Raw genomic sequence first — 22,286 nt, 5'->3', positions numbered from 1 at the left:
GTGCTGGTGTTCACAGAGTAACGTTACCGAAAAAATGCCGCTCGGAAGAAGCTACATCTCACGTGATTAAGCTCGCGTGCAGCATCAAGGTGCCGCAGCGGCGGCTGCAGAAATACCAGCAGGAGTATGAGAAGTTCGTCAAAGGTACGAACTAAACGTTTTACCCATAGTCTAATAAAACACGGTCTTCTCTTTCCAGAGTGACACAAGCCTACGTCACAATAACATGGCCGCTATATCATATCATATAGCGCTGCCGCAGGATGACGTAGGCTTGTGTCAGTCACGTGACCACGAAAAGACGGGAAGAGAGTACCAGGCGGAGTATATTATTATACCATGGTTTTACCCATATACGCCAACTTGACTGTAATTGTGGGTGTGTTTTATTATGTTCCACCGTACCTTGCATACTTTATACCCTAATAAAATTCCATCAAATCTAATCTAATTGTATTCCATAGTCTTTTCACGGAAACGTTTGTATTTGTCATGCTACTTTAGTCAACCTCCGTAATTTTTGTACCGAGACTGGCTGAAATAGCAAGACACTTTGGATGGAAAATACTTATGCACTACATCTGTAGTTGTGTGTGTTTTTGAGAATGGGGATGGAAATAAATGTTTAAAATTATAAATAAATAGTCTAATCTTGTGAAAATTTACGGCTAACACTAATCTAACAAAGTTTTGCTGATTCAAGTACGGAGAGTAAGAATCTTTTATTTATTTAACTCTTCGCTGAAGTACGTTTTCCGTTGTTCAGAAGCGGCGGATAAGGAGAAGTTCAACGACGAACTGGAACGACTGAAGACCACCAACAGCCAGCTGCAGAAGGAGAAAGAGACGCTCGAAACGCAGTTGGCTGAGGTATGTAGGAGAGGACAATATGATTTGGACGACGTTTTTGAAAAGTACGTTTTTAGGGTTCCGTACCCAAAGGGTAAAACGGGACCCTATTATTAAGACTTCGCTGTCCGTCCGTCCGTCTGTCACCAGGCTGTATCTCACGAACCGTGATAGCTAGACAGTTGAAATTTTCACAAATGATGTATTTCTGTTGCCGCTATAACAACAAATACTAAAAACAGAATAAAATAAAGATTTAAATGGGGCTCCCAAACAACAAACGTGATTTTTGACCAAAGTTAAGCAACGTCGGGAGTGGTCAGTACTTGGATGGGTGACCGTTTTTTTTGCTTTTTTTTTCGTTTTTTTTTTGCATTATGGTACGGAACCCTTCGTGCGCGAGTCCGACTCGCACTTGCCCGGTTTTTTTTTCAGCAATAAAAGACTCGTACAATTTTATTATACGATCAAAATAAACTAGATTAAACATTACTTACTAGTATGGTTCTCATTACTGGGTCATTTTATGTTTATGTATAAATAATTTTTTTAATAAACAAAATTGTTGTGTGGAACTATAGTTCGGTTTTATTTGTATTAGAAAGAACTTGCAAGAAGGTAAGCGATCTTGACATGTCTTTTAATTGAAAAACGCTTTTAAAAAATCAAAAACTATTACTTATGAAAGCAGAAGAATATAAATGATCGTATTAGATTCATGATTGTTACATATTTGCCGTAACTTATTTTTAAAATGTGTTTTTCAATTAAAAGATACATCAAGATTGTTTGCCTTGTTTCTAATGCTAAAAAAACGAACTATAGACGAAATAATTTGCATCGGGGCTCGTAAAAGATAAGATAATGTGGTATTATTTCAGAGCCGCGTCTCGTTCGAGGCTGTCCGTAAAGAGACGGCCCACCACGCGGCCGTGGCGCGCGACTACCGCGACATCTGCGCGCGACTCGACAAGCAGCTACACCAGATGCAGGTATATACACCGCGCAGTTTATGTGAGAGGGAACCAAAATCGCGCGTTGATCGCGCCATCGCGCTTGAACTTTTGTTGTGTAGGTAATATGATAAATAATTCAGATGTTTCAAGTCTTTTAATAACGAATGAGTCCCTGAATGAAGTACTCGTAGATTTTAGGGTTCCGTACCCAAAGGGTAAAAACGGGACCCTATTACTAAGACACCGCTGTACGTCTGTCCGTCCGTCTGTCACCAGGCTGTAACTCATGAACCGTGATAGCTAGACAGATGACATTTTCTGATGATGTATTTCTGTTGCCGCTATAACAACAAATACTAAAAACAAAATAAAATAAATATTTAAGTGGGGCTCCCATACATCAAACGTGATTTTTTTACCGTTTTTGCGTAACGGTACGGATCCCTTCGTGCGCGAGTCCGACTCGCACTTGGCCGGTTTTTGAAATGTTAACCTGGTAAAGGGTTAACGTGGTTGCGCATGATCAAAGTATTGGCCAAAGAGCCAGGCGAGTTAAATTACATATTTGTTTCTTCCGAGCGCCATGTAACTGACATGATTTGATAACATCAATATACAGTGTGGAAAGATAAGTCGGGCCCTGGAGGGAAACTACCTTAAATCCTAAGTTTGCTCATTTTACTTAAAGGAGACATTCCTTTATTTTTAAAAAGAAACAAAACTGCAATCAAAGATTTTCTTAAACTCTCTTGCCTCGCCCGTGACTCGAACCGACTAAAAATTCCAAAAAATAAACACTCGCAATTTTATTTTACTAGTCGATACAGTTAATGTAATGATAACATTTCTCCAAGAAACATTAGGTCTTTCCCTCCAGGGCCCGACTTATCTTTCCACACTGTATATTCCAAAGTAATTACAACGATCGTCTTTCACCTTTTAGGACTACACCAAGGCCTGCACCACGTGCAGCGTTAAAATAGCGCAGAAAGACAACAAGGAAGGTAAGTGCACTCATATTTCCATCGCGTTTTATCAAAACACTAATAAGTAGTTATTTAATCTTTGCCTGTGGCTTTAATAATGAATGAGGACTTCATATTTTACTTAGTAGGGTAATTCGCCAGTAACTGGCCACCCTTAATTAAAAATAAATTCTATTCACCTATAAATAGAATTCATTTTAGTATAAGGTGCAGTTATTGGCCGGTGGCCAGTTACTAGCGAATTACCCTATACTATTCTTAACCGTCTTTGTTTCTATTTTAAGCAGAATCCGAACAAGAAAGCGACAAGGAAAGCAGTAGCGACACAGAAGCGCAACTAAGGCAGCGCGTGCGAGACTTAGAGCTAGAGCTGGCTCAAGTCAAGCTGGCTTTAGTCGAGGCGCAGTGTAGCAACCAGGTTAGTAGCTTTAATCTACCTACATATTCCAAAATACATATAAGCCGCATCAATTCTTCAGAAAGTCATTCTAAAGACAGGAGAGTCTCCTCAGTCGTCTTTACCAGAAATTCCGAAGGGAAAGCAACAGTGACACAAAAGCGCAACTAAGGCAGCGCGTGCGAGACTTAGAGCTAGAGCTGGCTCAAGTCAAGCTGGCTTTAGTCGAGGCGCAGTGTAGCAACCAGGTTAGTAGCTTTAATGTACCTACATATTCCAAAATACATATAATCCGCGTCGATTCTGCAGAGACACATCCTAGAGACAGGAGATTGCCTTCAATCGTCTTTACCATAAATTCTGAAAGAAAATCAGCACCGACACGAAGCCACAAAAAGACAGAGGTCCTGTCCTGTCCACAGGAGACTTTCTGACGGTCCTTCTCACACTTCAACCGCTGAACCATTTGACACGAAATTTAGAATGGAGATATTATGAGGCCCGGGAAAGGACATAGAATAGTTTTTACCGATCATCATCGGCGAAGTCACAGGCAGAAGCGAGTCTTGCATAAATCTATTCTGGTGCATAGCTGCGAGTAAAGAACTCCCAAAAGATACCTGTAACATATCAGGCTTTTATTATATGCATATGTATCCAAAACCAACTTGTAATTTCTGTACAAAAACCTACCAATGCATTTGGGTATTGCTTTAACATATATCTTGAACAATTCCAGGAGCTAAGCCACCAGCTGAACGCGGCCCTCAACGAGGTGCAATCCGCCATGAACCAGAAGCAAACCGTCGCTCCCTGGCTGGTGCGCACGCTCGGTAAGAACACTTATACACGCAGTAAGAAAAAACCAGAGAAAAAGTATAATTATTTGGAGTGCGCGCTCATAGCCGTGGCGCTCTTCGGTTGGGATATGCCTGCTGTCGTCGCTTATGTCACTTTTATTATTTATGTACTTTGTTTTTAGAACAATTACGAGAAAAAGGTTAGATAGCTTGCACGGTCGGTAAGAACAACCATATGTACCGCAGTATGAAACAAAACTGAGAAAAAGTATAATTATTTGGAGTGCGCGCTCATAGCTGTAGCGCTGTTCGGTTGGGACATGTCGGCTATCATAGCTTATGTCACGTTTATTGTTTATGCACTTTGTTTTTAGAACAATCTCGAGAAAAAGGTTAGATAGCTCGCACGGTCGGTAAGAACAACCATATGTACCGCAGTATGAAACAAAACTGAGAAAAAGTATAATTATTTGGAGTGCGCGCTCATAGCTGTAGCGCTGTTCGGTTGGGACATGTCGGCTATCTTCACTTATGTCACGTTTAGTTTAATGTTTATGCACTTTGTTTTTAGAACAATTACGAGAAAAAGGTTAGATAGCTCGTACTCACGGTCGGTAAGAACAACCATATGTACCGCAGTATGAAACAAAACTGAGAAAAAGTAAAATTATTTGGAGTGTGCACTCATAGCCGTGGCGCTGTTCGGTTGGGACATGCCTGCTTTCTTCGCTTATGTCACGTTTATTGTTTATGCACTTTGTTTTTAGAACAATCACGAGAAACAGGTTAGATACCTCGCACGCACGGTCGGCAAGAACAACCATACGTAGGAAACAAAACTGAGAAAAAGTATAATTATTTGGAGTGCACACTGTTCTTTTGGGACATGCCGGTTATCTTTATAGTTTATACATTTTATACTTTATAGCGAGTTTATACACTAAACAAATGTGTAAATGGGCTACAACGTGAAGGCCAGACGGACTTACCGGTATTGACCATACTTGAATCTGAATTGGCTTTTGTTTATTGAAATGTATACTTTTGGCTGTGATTTTTGAATATTTTCATTTTTATTAGAGTAGAAATCTCATTTTTACCAAAAAATATCCATTCATTAAGACTGATTGAATAGTTCCTAAATGCATGTTCCTAAATATTTGACCAGTAAATATATTAAAATGTCCAAAAACCCATTAAATATTATTTTCTCCAATATGCTCGGAAATGTTCACCTTACTGTAGCAAAAATAGTACGGGAAGTTCTTCGTTAATGTCAAACTCTAACTAAAAAACATCAAACTATCGCTGTCCTGTTCTAGCGGACGGGAAGTAAAAAAACACTACAGTAATAACTTATTACTGTAGTGTTTTTTACTTTTTAATAATAAAAAACGCAAACAGCCAATTATTATTGCCGCGAGCCGCTTCTACACGACCCGATCAGCTATCATTTCACGTGTATGATCGTGCGAATACTGCTTAATAAAATCAAAGATTATTTTTATATTTTTTTTAAATCTCATCCGTGTTCATAAAGCTTACATAGTTTGTCAAAGGACTTTCACATTTCAAACATAGACAAAGAGAATCATACTATCTTTGTCTTACACTAGTACTAGCACCCAAAAGAAAAGGATGGGTGTAGTTTTCCTGGTTCTTACTGACTGAAAAGTTAGTTTGACAAACTATATTGCGCAATTATATTGAATGAACGAATATTGAATGGTACTGAATGGCAGAATAAGTTTGTGCCTTTAACTTTTAAAAATTAATTAAAGAGGGAAATTGTTTTTGCCCTTTCCCGGCCTCTGCAATAATGTACTATTGTTTCTAAATGGAAATTAAGACGTAGTATTAAAATAATGTATAATAGGGCTTTAAGGTCACCCCACACTATAATTAACTACACTACTACTACTACTACTACTTACTACTATGTCTATGTCTATGTGTGTGTGTATGTATATGTATGTGTGTGTGTTTTTGTACTATGTCCTATAATTTTTTTTTATAGTTTATTTGAGCGTCTTTTGGCGTCTAGTCAGCGCTATGGAAAATGGCGTCGCTGAGCAGTTGCGCTAACGTTGCGTCGAGCAGCAGCCATAGAGTTGACTAGACGACGACTTTCGGGAAACGCTATTTGTGTGAGGTGGCCCTTATACTGTTAGGACAGGTTTTTATGTACCTGTTTTAAAAATAGGATCTTGTAGGATGCCAGATTTTATTTAGACATTGCATAATGTACGTAACATAGCAAACAGCGCCTAGCTAAGAAAATCAATTGAATTATTTATTTATTCCACTGACGTTTTGAGAGTTTTTATTAACACTTTCTAATACAAAATTAACACACATTGGTGACCTTGATAGTGAAAGTTGGTTGGTTTATATTAAATGATAGAGTAAAGTTGTATCTAATTAGTTCATATTGTATTGTATTATATTGTACACTAGTTTGTGTTATATAAATCTGCGATAATTATGCAATTCTCATAACCATAAGAGGATTTTTTTTAAGTTCCGAATGTAAAATAAAAGCGTTTCGTGTTGTCTTTATTTATTTTTATTTCACCTAAATAAAATAAAATGTTTATATATTTTTTGTTTTCCGACTACACAACACAGCTCGAATATATGATATCACCTTAGTTCACGATCGCACTAATAACGAGGAAAATTTGGTCGTATGTGGTACAGTCGACATCAAAGATATGTTTAAAAATGTAAAGACCTTTGACGTCGACTGTACCTTGTCTTTGCGCACTATGGTACTAATTTTAACAAAATGTTCGTCGAATTAGTACGATTGTAAACTAGGCCCTACTACTAGGGTGACCGTATGGTAGTCTCGTTAACCGATTCGGGGCTGATGACACGCCTGCCGTGTCATGAAATGATTGTTCCGCGCCACAGCCAAAAGTTTTCTAAAATGGAACACGCAACGAATCGGTTAAAAGAGTTATATTTAAATGCGTTTAGTCAGAGATCCTTTCAATTTAGAATCACGCGATAAATAACATTCACTAAACATACATGCATTGTATAGTGTGCATTATCTCAGATGATTAGTTCGGGCACAGAGGGGCTACCGCGAAAACCGAAATTCGCAAATTGCGGGGATCTTTCTCTTTTACTCCTATGAAGGCGTAATAAGTGTGACAGAGAAATGCCTGCAATTTGCGAACTTCGATTTTCGCGGTTATACCCCGGGCCCTAATCTTTTAAACAAAATGTATTGTTTTTATGCAGTGGTTACACTGCTGTACTGCTATAGCCCCGACAAGTCACGGGAACAAGCCCATTTGAAAAGCAAGCTTACCATTCTATTTATATGGTTCAATTTCCTGAAATAACCCATTTGGAGATAACATGTTTTTTTTAACTCCTAAGAAAATACCACCCTGATTGTTCTCTGAATGAGCTGTCACGTAATTTTGACCTTATTACTATCACGATAGTTGCTTTTTAAACGACATGGTTGCTTTGGCACGTGCTGAAGACCGCTCTTTAAAGAAACAAAGACTTTTGTTTAACAGATTTAGGACCCGGACTCGAAAAAATCATTTGAGAAGATTTATATAGTCGGATGGTTTTAAAATATAGATGAATGCCCTTGTAATGTTTTTTTAAACCAACCCGCCAATTACCTGTGCAAAATGAAATGCAACAACAACAAAAGATTCTAAACACATAATATATTTACCGCTTGTAGGATGGAGTTAAAAATTAAGTGGATTCCGACATTTTAAAACCGTACGACTACACTATAGAACCACGATGAAAATGGTCTTCTGGAGCATACAATTATGTTTTCAAATCGGCACTTTATGAAAAAGATGGCATTAATATTTAACAAGTTAACACATATCAGTGAAAGGGTCAAAGTTAAATGGCGTTCTAACGGTTTTAATCTTCTGTCAAAAGATGGCAGTAAATTTACAGTGGTTACATAATTTACTTTGACAATCCGCCTCTATACACTGTTCTCTTTGATCATAGTTTACCTGTCAAACTCGGGGCAAGATTTTATCATAGACAGCCAACTCTTTGATTTGTGAAGTGCACAGAGTATAAGTAGCTTTAAAGAACCGAATGAAAAAACACGTATTTATACTTATAAGCACAGATTTAAAAAAAACGTTTAGAAATAAGAGCACACGAACACAGCATATCTACGAGTAGAACCATGACGTATTATTTTAGGATTCCTATAAGAATCTCGTTACATTCGTATTGAAGTGTAGTTTGAATGCTATTAGAATCATGTATAGATATGAATGAAACCTACACTCACGATCAGATAATAAGACGCATGCGCATACATCAAAGTCAGTGTGTTAAAAGGTAATTACTACCACCAATTTTGATATTGTGACGAATATCTCTTCTTCTACCTAGCGTTATCCCGGCCTTTGCCAGGGTCCGCTTTCCTCCACTTTGTGCGATACTGGGCTTCGTCTCGTGTGAGCCCGTTCACGCTCATATCTGCTTTCACGAGCCATGGCTTATTTGGTCTGCCTTGGTCTCGGGGGCCGTCAAGGGCTAGGTTAAGGCATATGTTTCCTACGTAGTCATTCAACATGGTGACGAATATTTATTAATTTAATATTGTATCTTCCACAGGATCCATTATGGAGGCGGCACAGAACCGGCCGTCTTTCCAGACTTACCTGCCCACTGACGCGCCAGCGCAGCCCCTGCGGCGCCAGGGCTCCTTCACTGGCTCCCAGGGTCAAGGTCAGTACCGCCAAACCGAGGCTGGACTAACGCCATAAGCTTTAAAGAAAAGACGCGTAACCCAATGTAATAATTTCTGAAGGATTGCACTAAAAATGTTTTTACAGTACATATGGTCCTATTTTCCCGCACTAGTGCGTAAAATAACACTTTTCGTGCGATGTCAAAAGTTTAAAGGGCCATATGTACTGTAAAACGTTGTACGATACACGTGCGAATAGGTAATTCGCAACTCGTGTCGATTTAAAACACTCCCTTCGGTCGTGTTTTAATTTATCGCCACTCGTTTCGAATTTCCTCTTTTTCGCACTTGTATCGTAAATAACTATTACAGTACATATGGCCCTACTTTTCCGCACTAGTGCGTGAAATAGCACTTTTCGTGCGTATGTCAAAAGTTTAAAGGGCTATATGTACTGTAAACCGTTGTACGATACACGTGCAAATAGGTACTTCGCAACTATTTAAAACACTCCCTTCGTTCGTGTTTTAATTTATCGCCACTCGTTTCGAATTTCCTCTTTTCCGCACTTGTATCGTAAATAACTATTACAGTACATATGTATGGTTCTATTTTCCCGCATTAGTGCGTGAAATAGCACTTTTCGTGCGTATGTCATAAGTTTAAAGGGCCATATGTACTGTAAACCGTTGTACGAAACGTTGTAAATAACTATTATGATAGGATATTGCAATGGTAATGTAACTTTGCCCAGCAGGCCACGGGCACGCCAACCTCGACCGCCGCGTGTCAGAGCCGACGGACGCCGTGGTCACCCGAAGGAGGCCCGAAGACCCCAAACGGCACTCCATGGTCGTGGACACCCCGCGCGAGCCTAAAGACAACAGGCGGAGCCACGACGGACACTCCGTGGGTTGAGGAGTTTGGGACGCGCCCTGGTATTTTTGCTCTTAAGTTTTATAATTTCGGTGGTATCTTTATTAGGGCGACATTACTTTTATATCATTTCGGTGGCAAAACCATGGTATGTTACTTTCAAGTAAAAGGATTTCTTGTGTTGGCGACTCTTTGGAAAACTAATACATTATAACCATGTCGTTATTAGGTACCTCTCGCGCGCTCATAAGCATTCGGCTGCCATGGTCACCAGAAGGATGCCCGAAAACCCCAATCGGCAATCCATGACTGTGGTTACCCCGCGAGCCTAAAGCGAATAGGCTGTGACCCATGACGGATAGTCCATGGGTTAAGGAGTTTGTGATACGCCCTGATATTTTACTCTTTTCATTTCGTTGGCATCTTCAGCCCAGCGGATGTTACTTTTATATAATTTCGGTGGTAGAACCTTAAGGTTAGCGGTTACTTGCGCAATTCCAGCGGTGTAACAAGCGAGTTGACCCTTGCAAACAATCCTTCTGAGGGGAAACAGGGCAAATAAACCCTTTTTACGTCGAGGTCTACGAAGAAAAGGCAGAATGTGACCAAGACTCTCATTACTTTTTGTAATTTATTTAATACGTTGTCTTAAGCCTGTGGTTTAGTCTTTGGTAACCCGAAATTTCTAGCGCGTTGGATTAAAAAAAAACGAAAACACTTTTAGTTAACTTTATATCGTTAACGCAAATCAACTTACGAGCAAAATACTGGGGTGTGGTCTTCATGTTTTTTTGTGATAATGAGTTGTCCATGATTACGCTATCCTGATACCGGAACATCTCACCACGGGAGTGATAAAACGGGTTGTCATTCAAAATACATTCACTTGAAATATGATACTAATTCTCTTCGATATAAGATTCATTTTGTATTGAAATTTGTACATGTGTGTTGTGGGTACATCGAGGCTTAGTACTTATTTTCAATGTCATGTATTTTACTAACAATCTACATAGGTTTTAGCGGGTTAAACACCGTCAGTAATTAATGATGACATTAATACTGATGGTGCCGACTCCACATTTATGTTATAAGTAGCTATAAGTGTGTAGGAGATGTATTGGATATATAAATGTGCACATAACCCTAGTCCTTGTATTACAATAATACGTTGTTAATGTATGTTAATCGATATTATTAATTAATAATTCACTTATTATATTGTATTGTAGGTTAAGGTTCACGTATGCGAAAGTTTACGTCACATCAATATTATTACGTTAGCAATAATTTATTATCATATTATACTTTCATTCATTTTATGTATTCTCTTTTTTGTGTGATTATAATTGTCCAAACTTAGTAGTAATGCGTTAATAATATTTCAATATCTTATTACGTGACTGCTGACAGTACGCATTTTTCAACACTATTTATTCAAAATAATTTAGAATGAGATGTAATATTCTCTAAAACTACAGTGTCTGTAATGAAACTGAATGTAACATTGCTTCCTGCACCCTCGATAATAACCATAAAAATCTGATTTTCTAAATGCACAATAGTATTGTCATGCGAGTATCAATAATAATGATAGTCTAATCCGGCTCTTTCATCACTTGTAGGTGTGATACGTGTGGCCATTTATTTAGATTGCCATAGCACGAGTGCCTTTGGTATGGTAAGATTAATGTGCTTTGCACGGAAACTAATGTCATTTCAAATGTCAAAGGGGTTGACCAGTGACCACCACCGGGGGCCTATGTCCATTGATAAATCATATTGCAACGAGATAAGCTACCGTTGTCAGTTTAGAGAGAGCTAACGCATAATTGTAGTTTCATTTTAAACTTTGACACGTTTAAATCAAGGGAAAATGTCAAAATAAAAACATACGGAGACTAGATACCTCGCCTTAATGACATTACTTTCGTGCGAAGGTACTTACGTATGTTGTGACGTGTTCCTCATATTTATTTATATTTGGATTAAGTGGTGTGTCGGATCGTGGTAGTGTATAATAAGTATAAAAACGAATTGAAAAATTGGAGTAGGTCAAAAATAGAACGGTTAGGTACTTTTGTACGGCCCCTGTGTTTCATAGGATTGGTTTTATGTCATTCGAGTATTACCCGTTGGGATATGAAAGGTTTTTTTTTATCAGATCCTAATTTTATTACAAAGTGGATTAACCCGGAAAAAATATGATGGACACAGGATCTGTTTAATAGATCGTATTGTTCTAATTCAAGATAATTATGTACTGAACGTATACATCGTAGTTAATTTCTAAAATCTGCACATACAAGTATCCTTACCACAGACTGAATTAGAACAATACATTCGATAGCGACTGCGTTAACTAACTCACAATGCATCACCCTCGTACTGATAGTGGTGCAAGCGAAATGCACTGCATTTGAGATGAGACGCAGAGCAGTCGCTATCTTTTACCGCGTAAAACTCATGGTACGAGAATTGATCCACAACTATGCCATACTCTTATCCTAAATTGAGTTTGTTTTCCTTTGGGTAGTTGTACAGTTAAAGACCGACAAGAAATTGTAGAAATTAAAAAGTGGCAACATCGTAGTGTCAAATCAATCTAAGAAAAAAGGACGACGCTACGATGTTGCCACTTTATAATTTCAACAATTTCTTGTCGGTCTTTTTTTTACTGATTATAATTAATTTATTATCTCATATCTCGAGACATTTATATCGGCTTATTTAGAGAGGTACCAAAAGTAGAATAAACACGTCAACGTTTATTGCATATTAGTACGTAATACCTTAGAGTTAAGGTATACTATCGAAGCAGGGCATGGTCTGCATTCCTTTGTCTCATTGCTTATATCACTGCTTGAATGCTAGAGGGAAAAATGTGACATTTTAACAACAGTCGCTATACAAAAATAACGTTGCAACCTTTAAAACTCTTATAACTAAAATATCATACTATGTTTTTATTAATAAGTAACTGTTCTATATTTATTATATGTACATGATATCACTTTAGCATTCAAGTTACCCCCTTTGCAGTTCTATTATATCCCTCACGTCTGTATATGTAAAATGTATCGTTTGTTCTAATGGTTAAGATTAGAATTGGTGTCCAAATGATCTTCTAGAAAAAAATCGAAATTAAAAAAAATAGGGACCTAATGTAATTTTTATTTAACGATATTGACATGATAATACTTATATTTAATAATTATATTCGCTATTAAATTTAAATTTTTAATAATGTCAATTGATTATTTGCTGATGGTATTATGAAAAACTGAAAACCACATTTCGAAGTGAAAATATATGTTATTTTCTTCGATTTAGTGTGATATCATGATATGTCATATACCTGCCTATGATTTTAGAGAGAAAGACAGAGAAGTGTCTGTAACCCCCTCCTGTAGTATACCAGGGTGTTTATGTTATAAATAATCTGTTTATAAGTATATTTCAGGTACGGACGGACACTTTATGCAGACACCTAACACCATAACAATATAAAAATCGTTTTACGAGTAGTAGTAGGTTTAATACTAGGATTTAAAGCAAGCTGTGTAATTTTTATTCTTAACTGTGTAAGTACAGTCGGTCGGAGATTATGTTGAGTATTTCAGCCTTTTTTAACCGACTTGAAAAAAAGGATGTTATATATCGTATTATTTAAATGATACAGTCAACTGCATCTGTATAAATATCTTGCGCAGACGCAAATATGATCGCGTATGGTGAATGTACCTATGCGACAAGGTTGTAAATATTTTCAGGGGCCGACTGTACAATCAAGAATATGATATAGTCACGGAGGAAATGTCCAAAATGATCTGAACTCTAAAGTAGCACGATCGTTTGAACAGCTTCTGCCGCTGACTGTACAAGGCTTATTCTTATTAATAAACCGCTGCCATATAACGTGTCTCACCTCATCACATCGCCTTAGTTTTTAGTTTCACCAAAATGATTTATTGGAAAAATGTAGCTATCGATTAGTATACAAATTCCATCCAATTTTTTTTTAGTGTTAAAGCATGTTCGAAATAGCTGCAAGATAATGTTATAATTCTATAGTTTAACTCGCGGCTATCGGTCTTCGTGGCATGTAGTTTTTACTCTTTTTTCTGATATAGTCAAGTGTAAAAATTATGGGTGCACTCATTATACTCAAAAATATGTCCCATCCCATAGCTCTTATGGCAGCGAATTAAGAACTATGGAACATATTTTTGGAGTAAGCTGTATGCATCCGTATTTTTACACTTGACTGACTTATTCACACCAGAAACTTTCGAAGTATGTCTTCAAAAAAATATTTATTAAAAATATTAAGGACTGTTTTAACCTCCTATAGCTATCCTGCTTCACTTTCTCTGGCCTCGTGTTTTAACACTTTTAACTTTAATCTTACTAAAGTCGGACTAAGCTAACTCGGCATGGCATTTGTAATGGCAAAGTATGGAATTGTCATCATTAATGTCAAACTTCTATGACAATATGACGTTTATATGACTTTGTCCTATTAAAGTCCGTGCAAAGGTACCTTGGACGGACTCTATCTAATCTTATCCTTATTAACCCTGTGAACTCCACTCCTTTAATGCGAGCCGCGTCATCGTGAACTTTACCGGAATGCACGAAGGTTGATGATGATGATGTAGTGCATAATTATTTTCCATCGTTTTTTCACGGTAACGTACGAGTGTGTCTTGCTATTTAGTCAGTCTCGGTACAAAAAGTACTGACGTTGACTGAATTAGCATGACAAATACGAACGCTTGCGAGAAAATACGATGGAAAACTATTATGCTCTACATATGTATTGGGTTGTAGCCGCGCGCGCCAGTTGACTCCTTCGGCGGGCAAAGAGTATGACTTTTTTGCCATCACTGACATAAATTCGTGAGTTAAACTGTAGAATAGTGTTAGCGTATTTAAATTGAACTAGCCGCAGTGTAGTTTTGTTACATTTGATATTGTGGAACAGTACAAACAGTATACAAATTACATGAGCTTAATAAACATTTGTAAGCTAGCCGATTAGCCATATGGTAGAATGCATAGCGCTTATTATTTGCCTAAAGGTAGAGGTCCACCCACAGGGTTGCTTCGGACGCATCGCACGTCAGCCCACTTGTGTGACCTATACAAAGAATACTAAAATCTGTTCCGTGCGATCCGGCCATGTGGACGTCTACCTTTATAACACTGGTTTTGACAGAATTGTGAGGTTGCCTTTTGGACGCCAATAACGCCTAGAGTTGTCATGTGTAATTTATGAACGATGGCGTTCAAAGGGTGTATAGTCATAAGCCTTATGGGAATATAGTTCAGAGCCGGAAACCGCTACCAACTTTTAGTATGTTGTTGGGCATGGCATCGGGTCTCCAAAACTGCCGGGAGACGGCGGCTCCGGCCATCTACTTCAGCGGAATGACGTCATCAAAATGACTCCCGCTTCGTTGCGAATATTGCATACTGCACCCAAATTATGCATAGCACATACACGTGTGGGGTATTAAATGAAAGCCAATTAAATATACTATATTTTATTTATACAAAGTGTATCAAAATATGCAACAGTTTAAGAGAAATTTACAAAATAATAAAAATCAAGTAAAAAAATATTCGATTATTTGGGTTTTACAACCAAACCAAAAGTCGGACGATAAAGCAATGTACTACAACATTAAAGATGACTTCTCAAGCCATACACTGATATCAATAAAATCAAAATTGGACCAAATATGTGGAAATTATGCATCAAAATGTAGATATTCGCCCATACAAAGGCATAAAAGTTAAAAAAATCAAAATTGGTAATTTTCAGGATAATCCGCATAAGCTTCTAGTATGTTATTAGCAATATGACCTGGAGTCTAAAACTGCCGGGAGACCATCTCTGTTGTTCCTCAATTACAAATAATGACGTCATATAAATAATCACTGCCGAATTTCGTAAAATGTAAATTATAGCTATACCACGAGTCTCACATACACGTGAGTTACATGTAACGAAAGGTTATTAAATGTATTATGATTCACGTAAACATTGTTTGTAAAAAAATGTACGGTTTCAGAGCTAGAAACAACGAAATACCACTTTTTATGGAAAAAGTAGATATGTATCAATTTTATAGCTAAACTAAAACCGTCAAATAAATTTTGCGTATAACATTTGAAAAACTTGTTATTCAACTATATATCACAATTTAAATTTTACATTTCCGACAAAAACTGTGGAAGTTGTGGAAAAAAAAACTAAAGCGCCCCAACAATTCTACCTTAATGCGCTCATATTATGCAAAGAATAGTTCTATTTATCGAGTATTAAATGAATGAACATTACATAAAATACATGAAAACGACATTTTCAAATGGAACCTTAATTAAAAAAATAATAATTTAGTTGATAAGTAAGCAAAATACTGTTTCTTTAAGTACCTAATCTCCTCCTTTCAAAGTCGGTTAAAATGTGGCTTTTGTGACCTGGGCTACAAAGACAAATAAATTGACACCTCATTTATCAAAATCAGTTCAGTTGTTTCATGCAAACGGTACCTACACATGCACGCATAGATAGCAAATTCTGCCGTAGTCGGACAAAAGTGGCATGGCTTGGCCTTGCAAAAAATACATAATTACATACGTAGATAGCAGTTCCTGCTGTAGTTGCCGTAAATATTAATATGAAATAGACTCTTATTGTCATGGCCTAACGCTACATTATTAGAGAAATGTAAAGTTACATGCCAGTAAGTAGGTACATGCCTAATACAAAATGCCTTATCGAGATAAATGCCCTATCAGTTCACTTAATGCGATACATAATTATATATTTAAGCCTCGATTAGCCTTGTACATACATACATCACTGGCTCAGTGACCCAAAGCAAAGAGGATCTTGGCCTCTGGCACAAAAGAGCGTCACTCTGCCCTATTCTGTGCCACTTGGGTATTCGTATAAAAGTGGAATCTTGAGTGGTGCAAGGGTTTCAAGGCTGAGCTGAGAAGGCTGGCAGAATTTTCCCTCTGATCCTCCGAAATACAGGTCACCCCTCCATTCGAAGCCTCCATAAGGCATCTTGCTAACTCATCGAGGCGACGCCCGCTAGGCCTGCTAACATCTACGGCCTGAGAGTTTCAACGTTAGATGCCAAGCCATGCCACTTTTGTCCGACTACGGCAGAATTTGCTATCTATGCGTGCATGTGTAGGTACCGTTTGCATGAAACTACTGAACTGATTTTGATAAATGAGGTGTCAATTTATTTGTCTTTGTAGCCCAGGTCACAAAAGCCACATTTTAACCGACTTCGAAAGGAGGAGATTAGGTACTTAAAGAAACAGTATTTTGCTTACTTATCAAGTAAATTATTATTTTTTTAATTATGGTTCCATTCTAAAATGTCGTTTTCATGTATTTTAAGTAATGTTCATTCATTTAATACTCGATAAATAGAACTATTCTTTGCATAATATGAGCGCATTAAGGTAGAATTGTTGGGGCGCTTTAGTTTTTTTTCCACAACTTCCACAGTTTTTGTCGGAAATGTAAAATTTAAATTGTGATATATAGTTGAATAACAAGTTTTTCAAATGTTATACGCAAAATTTATTTGACGGTTTTAGTTTAGCTATAAAATTGATACATATCTACTTTTTCCATAAAAAGTGGTATTTCGTTGTTTCTAGCTCTGAAACCGTACATTTTTTTACAAACAATGTTTACGTGAATCATAATACATTTAATAACCTTTCGTTACATGTAACTCACGTGTATGTGAGACTCGTGGTATAGCTATAATTTACATTTTACGAAATTCGGCAGTGATTATTTATATGACGTCATTATTTGTAATTGAGGAACAACAGAGATGGTCTCCCGGCAGTTTTAGACTCCAGGTCATATTGCTAATAACATACTAGAAGCTTATGCGGATTATCCTGAAAATTACCAATTTTGATTTTTTTAACTTTTATGCCTTTGTATGGGCGAATATCTACATTTTGATGCATAATTTCCACATATTTGGTCCAATTTTGATTTTATTGATATCAGTGTATGGCTTGAGAAGTCATCTTTAATGTTGTAGTACATTGCTTTATCGTCCGATTTTTGGTTTGGTTGTAAAACCCAAATAATCGAATATTTTTTTACTTGATTTTTATTATTTTGTCAATTTCTCTTAAACTGTTGCATATTTTGATACACTTTGTATAAATAAAATATAGTTTATTTAATTGGCTTTCATTTAGTACCCCACACGTGTATGTGCTATGCATAATTTGGGTGCAGTATGCAATATTCGCAACGAAGCGGGAGTCATTTTGATGACGTCATTCCGCTGAAGTAGATGGCCGGCGCCGCCGTCTCCCGGCAGTTTTGGAGACCCAATGCCATGCCTAACAACATACTAAAAGTTGGTAGCGGTTTCCGGCTCTGAACTATCTCTGCGACCGTTTCCCATAAGGCATGGCACTAGTATATAAGGATATAATTGAAGAAAATGACGTGATATATTATTATAACACTAAGCGTCAAATATCCTAAACATTCAAAAGCCATTTTCACACATTCCAGTAAAAGGCGTGTAATGTAACATATACTATCTAAGTATATAAAATTATTTACGAATAATATTTTGCTGCAAAATTTACACATTGTTATATTTTGGAAACTCATTATTATTCTATAGGGATCGAAATTTCGTTATCATAATGAAAGTTTCCTTAATTTCCTATGTAACTTTTCCGAAATGTTTGTAACTTTCCGGAACTAGCACATCTTTATTTACTAACACTCACTAGTAGAACATTTTTTTGCGTAGCGTACTTATGATTATGTAAATTGTGTCTTATGAAAATTGTATTATTTTGAGATTTAGCTTTTACTAAATTGCCTATACTCTCGGAGACTAAATGATCTCTATATGATATTTAGAGCTAATGTTTGTTGCACTGAATAAATGGTATTGATTAATGAATCATATTCTTTTGCTTTTTGTGTTGTATTTATTTACGTGGTAGAAACTGGCCGGAACTGGTAACAACTTTACAAAGAATTACATTACGAAAGCGTTTAAAAATAACTTAAATTTGATCATATTCTGATTAAAATCGAATCTGTGACAAGAACTTATTGAGCGCGTCTGTAAGGGTGATATTCCACCTGTCCAATTTCTTTGTCTAATGTCAGTCCGTCTCACTCTCCCATTAAAGCAAATTGTGAGATGCAATACACATTGGACAAAAAATGTAGTGCATAATTATTTTCCATCGTTTTTTCACGGTAACGTACGAACGCGTCTTGTTATTTCAGTTAGTCTCGGTACAAAAAATACTGAGGTTGATGTAGCATGACAAATACGAACGTATTCGAGAAAATACGATGGAAAACAATTATGCACTACATCTGTAATAGAGTATGTATATTTAAAAAGGCGAATGTGCTCCACTTAAAGTCCCTTTTTATAATTCGCATACGACCTTTTTGATATACTCTGATAATTCATTTTGTAACCCTCTACACAAAATCTAACTGTGTCCAAAATTTCGGCTAAGTTTAATACCTACCCTATTTATGATTTGTGTTTTACTTTAATAAGTAATAGAGTCTGTGCGGAAAGAGAAGAGTCGTGGGATTTGAGGGCGCGCCAGTGCTATTTTATGGTTTTTGCTATGCTGACAACACTGGTCACGTGATTATAGTACGACACTAAAGGTCATGATACTTGAATCCCTTTTCTTTCGGTTTTTTACCACGGCTTACTAAACGGAGCCTGGTGGTGGTGTCGGCTCGTCAACTCAATCCTCTGATTTAGCGCAGGCACTAGTTTTCTTTTTAAAACACACTTGTTTTTATGTCTCAGATACTAAAAAGTGACTGCGATTGACAAAACTGCTAAAACTAGTTAAGAATCTGCCCAATACAACTGTAATTTTTTACCAAACAAGATAGAGTCTCATTTATGTACTGCCTAATCTGTGCATTCTAACAGTTATTTAAACCGGGTAGATCGGGTAGAAATTGGGCAATAGAACTGTAATTTTATCTGGGATATATTTCACCCATTGTAAACTTGACTTGTAATGTATGTGTATGTATATGTGTACATTATTAATAATAAATATGAATATGAATAAAAATAGTGCATAAGTAGGTAGGCCTTATTGGGATATGTCCGGTTCTCTCATCTCACGATATTACGCCGTCAATCACGATACGAAAAGTCACTGCTAAATATGAAATAAAATTTCGTAACTAACATAACCTACAAATAAAGAAATATTTTATTAGAAAAAGTTTCATTCTTTGTAATCGAAGTCTGAATTAAAATATTCAATGTCACTTATGTTTGAGCTAGCTTCAGAACAACCAGGGACACTCATAGAACTATCTTCATCTGAACTGGATGTGCTTGAATCCGGCACGTAGATTACGAATTCTTGCATATCACCTACTTAGCGGTCTTTTATTCGAGATACCGTAGGTACTTTTACACAATCCTGAAAAAGAAATTACATATAAATATGCATAAAATGGCAAGTATCAAGACTATTTGTCGGTTATTTTAAAGATCATGAATGACCTGCATATTAATGAAAATTAATATATTTTGAATGAATATACTTACCGATTATGTACCGGAGACAAGTTACTTAGGGGGTTTATTAAATAGGTAATTATTTAATATTAAATACAACATCAATACCCGCGAATAGCGGAAACACGTTCCGCGATTTTTTGTAAGTCGATAGTCGGCTTTTAGCCGTTTTCTTCCCGCTGACAAAACCGAACAATGTTAAATATAATTTTCCTTGTGGTTTTATGTACGGTTTTATCGTGTTTTGAAAATATTTTATACATAAAACTTGCGGTTTTTGTTAATAAAAATATACATTGACAGAAGTTTGTTTACTTTTTACAAGACAGGTGTCAAAGGTTTGATTGCCATATAAAATTTAAAATGTTAGTTCCCGTTTCTGCCACGACTCTTCTCTTTCCGCACAGACTCTAACTGTTCCCTAGAATAAGTCACGTGAATCGGTTATTTTTGAATATTCCAGTAATAAGTTATTAAATGTCAAACAAACATTGAAATCAAAATATACTCAAAGTCAAAATATTACATTCATTTCAAAATGTAACCGTGAACTTGAGCGGTATTTGACCTTTAAAAATATTATCATTATTCGAAATTACTGACAGTGAATTTCACTATCAAACCAAGATAATATTTTTAGGGTTAGAAAGCTCCTAGCATCTAGGGATCGCTTGATACGTTGTAGTAGTAAGCTATATAAATCTACGTATAGCTTTATAAGTATGCAAAAGCATTAGACTATGACGTTAGAGTGAGCTGTATTCACTGACAAGTGTTGTTTTAGTGTCTTTATGGAAATAAACATTTTACAAATATGCGTTTTTTTCTTTATCTTGTCTTATCTTGTAGGTACCCCTTAAATGATATGATACTACATGACTACAGTCCTAGCTAGTAAAAAAAATCCTGTAACGGCTCGGCCACGACATTGAGCTACTTGCGACGGCGGCAGCTACAACCATAATTGGAAACGAAAGGGCCGATCGCTGTGTTTCGCTCCAACATATGGTTATCTTATCGCTGCCGCCGCCGCAAGTCGCTGGATGTCGTGGTCGAGCCGGAAGGTGGCTAAAAGTACCTCCGGTCCACCCCAATTTTGAAGAAAGCCATAAGCCGCGTGTGGCGCTGTCGCCACCTAGCGGCCATATCTGTGCTGATCGTAACAGACGCGTTTTGTTAGAGAGTGGGTCTTCTGTACTTAGTACTATTATTTATATATTCTGTGCCGTAAGTCACACCAGAGATATATATAACTCCGTATAAGATAAATAAAGTCTAAGAAAAAAACGTGCCTCGGACGGCCAAGGAAAAGTCGTTCTCGAATAGATGGCGCCATTACCTTTTTACTATTCTCGGCTAGATGGCGTTAACGACACCGTTTGGTATTTAACAATTTTAACACATATCAGTGAAAGAACATGGGTCAGTAGGGAACAATAAAAATTAAGAATCATTTATCCGTAAACATATTTTGATTATTTTCTACATTTTCAATTTTATTTTAAGTTTTAATCGTGTGTCGATAGATGGCAGTAAATGTACCGTGACTACAAAGTTGACAATGACAGGACCCCTCTATACTATCTATTCTTTTTGGTCACACGAACCAGCCACCAAATTGCTGCTCCCATACAATTATAGTCTCATAATAATAATGACATGACATGCTTAAATTACATGAACATTTAAGTATCACACATATCTCTCTATTGTAGTAAGTTTTGGTTGTTAAAAGTTGACACAAAGAAAATGGAGCGAGTTTAAGTTTTGTATGTAATAATCGTAAATATAACGACAGCGCTCGACATCTAGCGGCAAGTAGTAAAACATGGGGCTATTGTGTGGCGACATCTAACGTGGAGTAGTTGAACTTAAAGTTACACTACAGAATTAGATGACGCTAGTAGTAGCTTGCAATAAGCAAAACAATTAACGGTTTAGGGTTCAGTCAGCAGTTAAAAAAATCTAAGTAAATCTGATTTAAAAAAAAGCTTTCGCTCGGTAATAAAAAATCACGAACATAAAAGCTCTAAAACGCACCATTATATTTTTTAAAATTTTGCACAAAAGCTAAAATATGAAAGTTACTCTAAGGGCCCCCCCACATCTGGCG

The 22,286-nt window shown here is 36.8% G+C and overlaps 1 protein-coding gene and 1 long non-coding RNA gene across 2 annotated transcripts in view; both read left to right on the top strand.

Annotated features, from left to right (window-relative positions):
* Nucleotides 1–14,930, top strand: part of LOC134679226 (rab GTPase-activating protein 1-like) — a 66,011-nt gene extending 51,081 nt beyond the window's left edge. Inside the window, exons 19-26 of the mRNA XM_063538112.1 lie at nucleotides 17–144; nucleotides 767–870; nucleotides 1,731–1,841; nucleotides 2,749–2,809; nucleotides 3,079–3,209; nucleotides 3,928–4,021; nucleotides 8,615–8,728; nucleotides 9,445–14,930. Of these exons, the coding sequence (XP_063394182.1) occupies nucleotides 17–144; nucleotides 767–870; nucleotides 1,731–1,841; nucleotides 2,749–2,809; nucleotides 3,079–3,209; nucleotides 3,928–4,021; nucleotides 8,615–8,728; nucleotides 9,445–9,608 (907 nt within the window). The 3' untranslated portion in view covers nucleotides 9,609–14,930. The remainder of the gene's footprint in view (nucleotides 1–16; nucleotides 145–766; nucleotides 871–1,730; nucleotides 1,842–2,748; nucleotides 2,810–3,078; nucleotides 3,210–3,927; nucleotides 4,022–8,614; nucleotides 8,729–9,444) is intronic.
* A 3,291-nt stretch (nucleotides 14,931–18,221) lies between these two features.
* On the top strand, nucleotides 18,222–20,988 carry LOC134678351 (uncharacterized). The gene is made up of 2 exons (XR_010100179.1): nucleotides 18,222–19,173; nucleotides 20,581–20,988. It is a non-coding gene; the product is annotated as an uncharacterized LOC134678351 (long non-coding RNA).
* The last annotated feature ends 1,298 nt before the right edge of the window (nucleotides 20,989–22,286 follow it).

Source organism: Cydia fagiglandana, chromosome Z (genome assembly GCF_963556715.1).
Source record: "Cydia fagiglandana chromosome Z, ilCydFagi1.1, whole genome shotgun sequence".
Lineage (NCBI taxonomy): Eukaryota > Metazoa > Arthropoda > Insecta > Lepidoptera > Tortricidae > Cydia > Cydia fagiglandana.
This window is presented reverse-complemented; position numbering and strand designations above follow the sequence as displayed.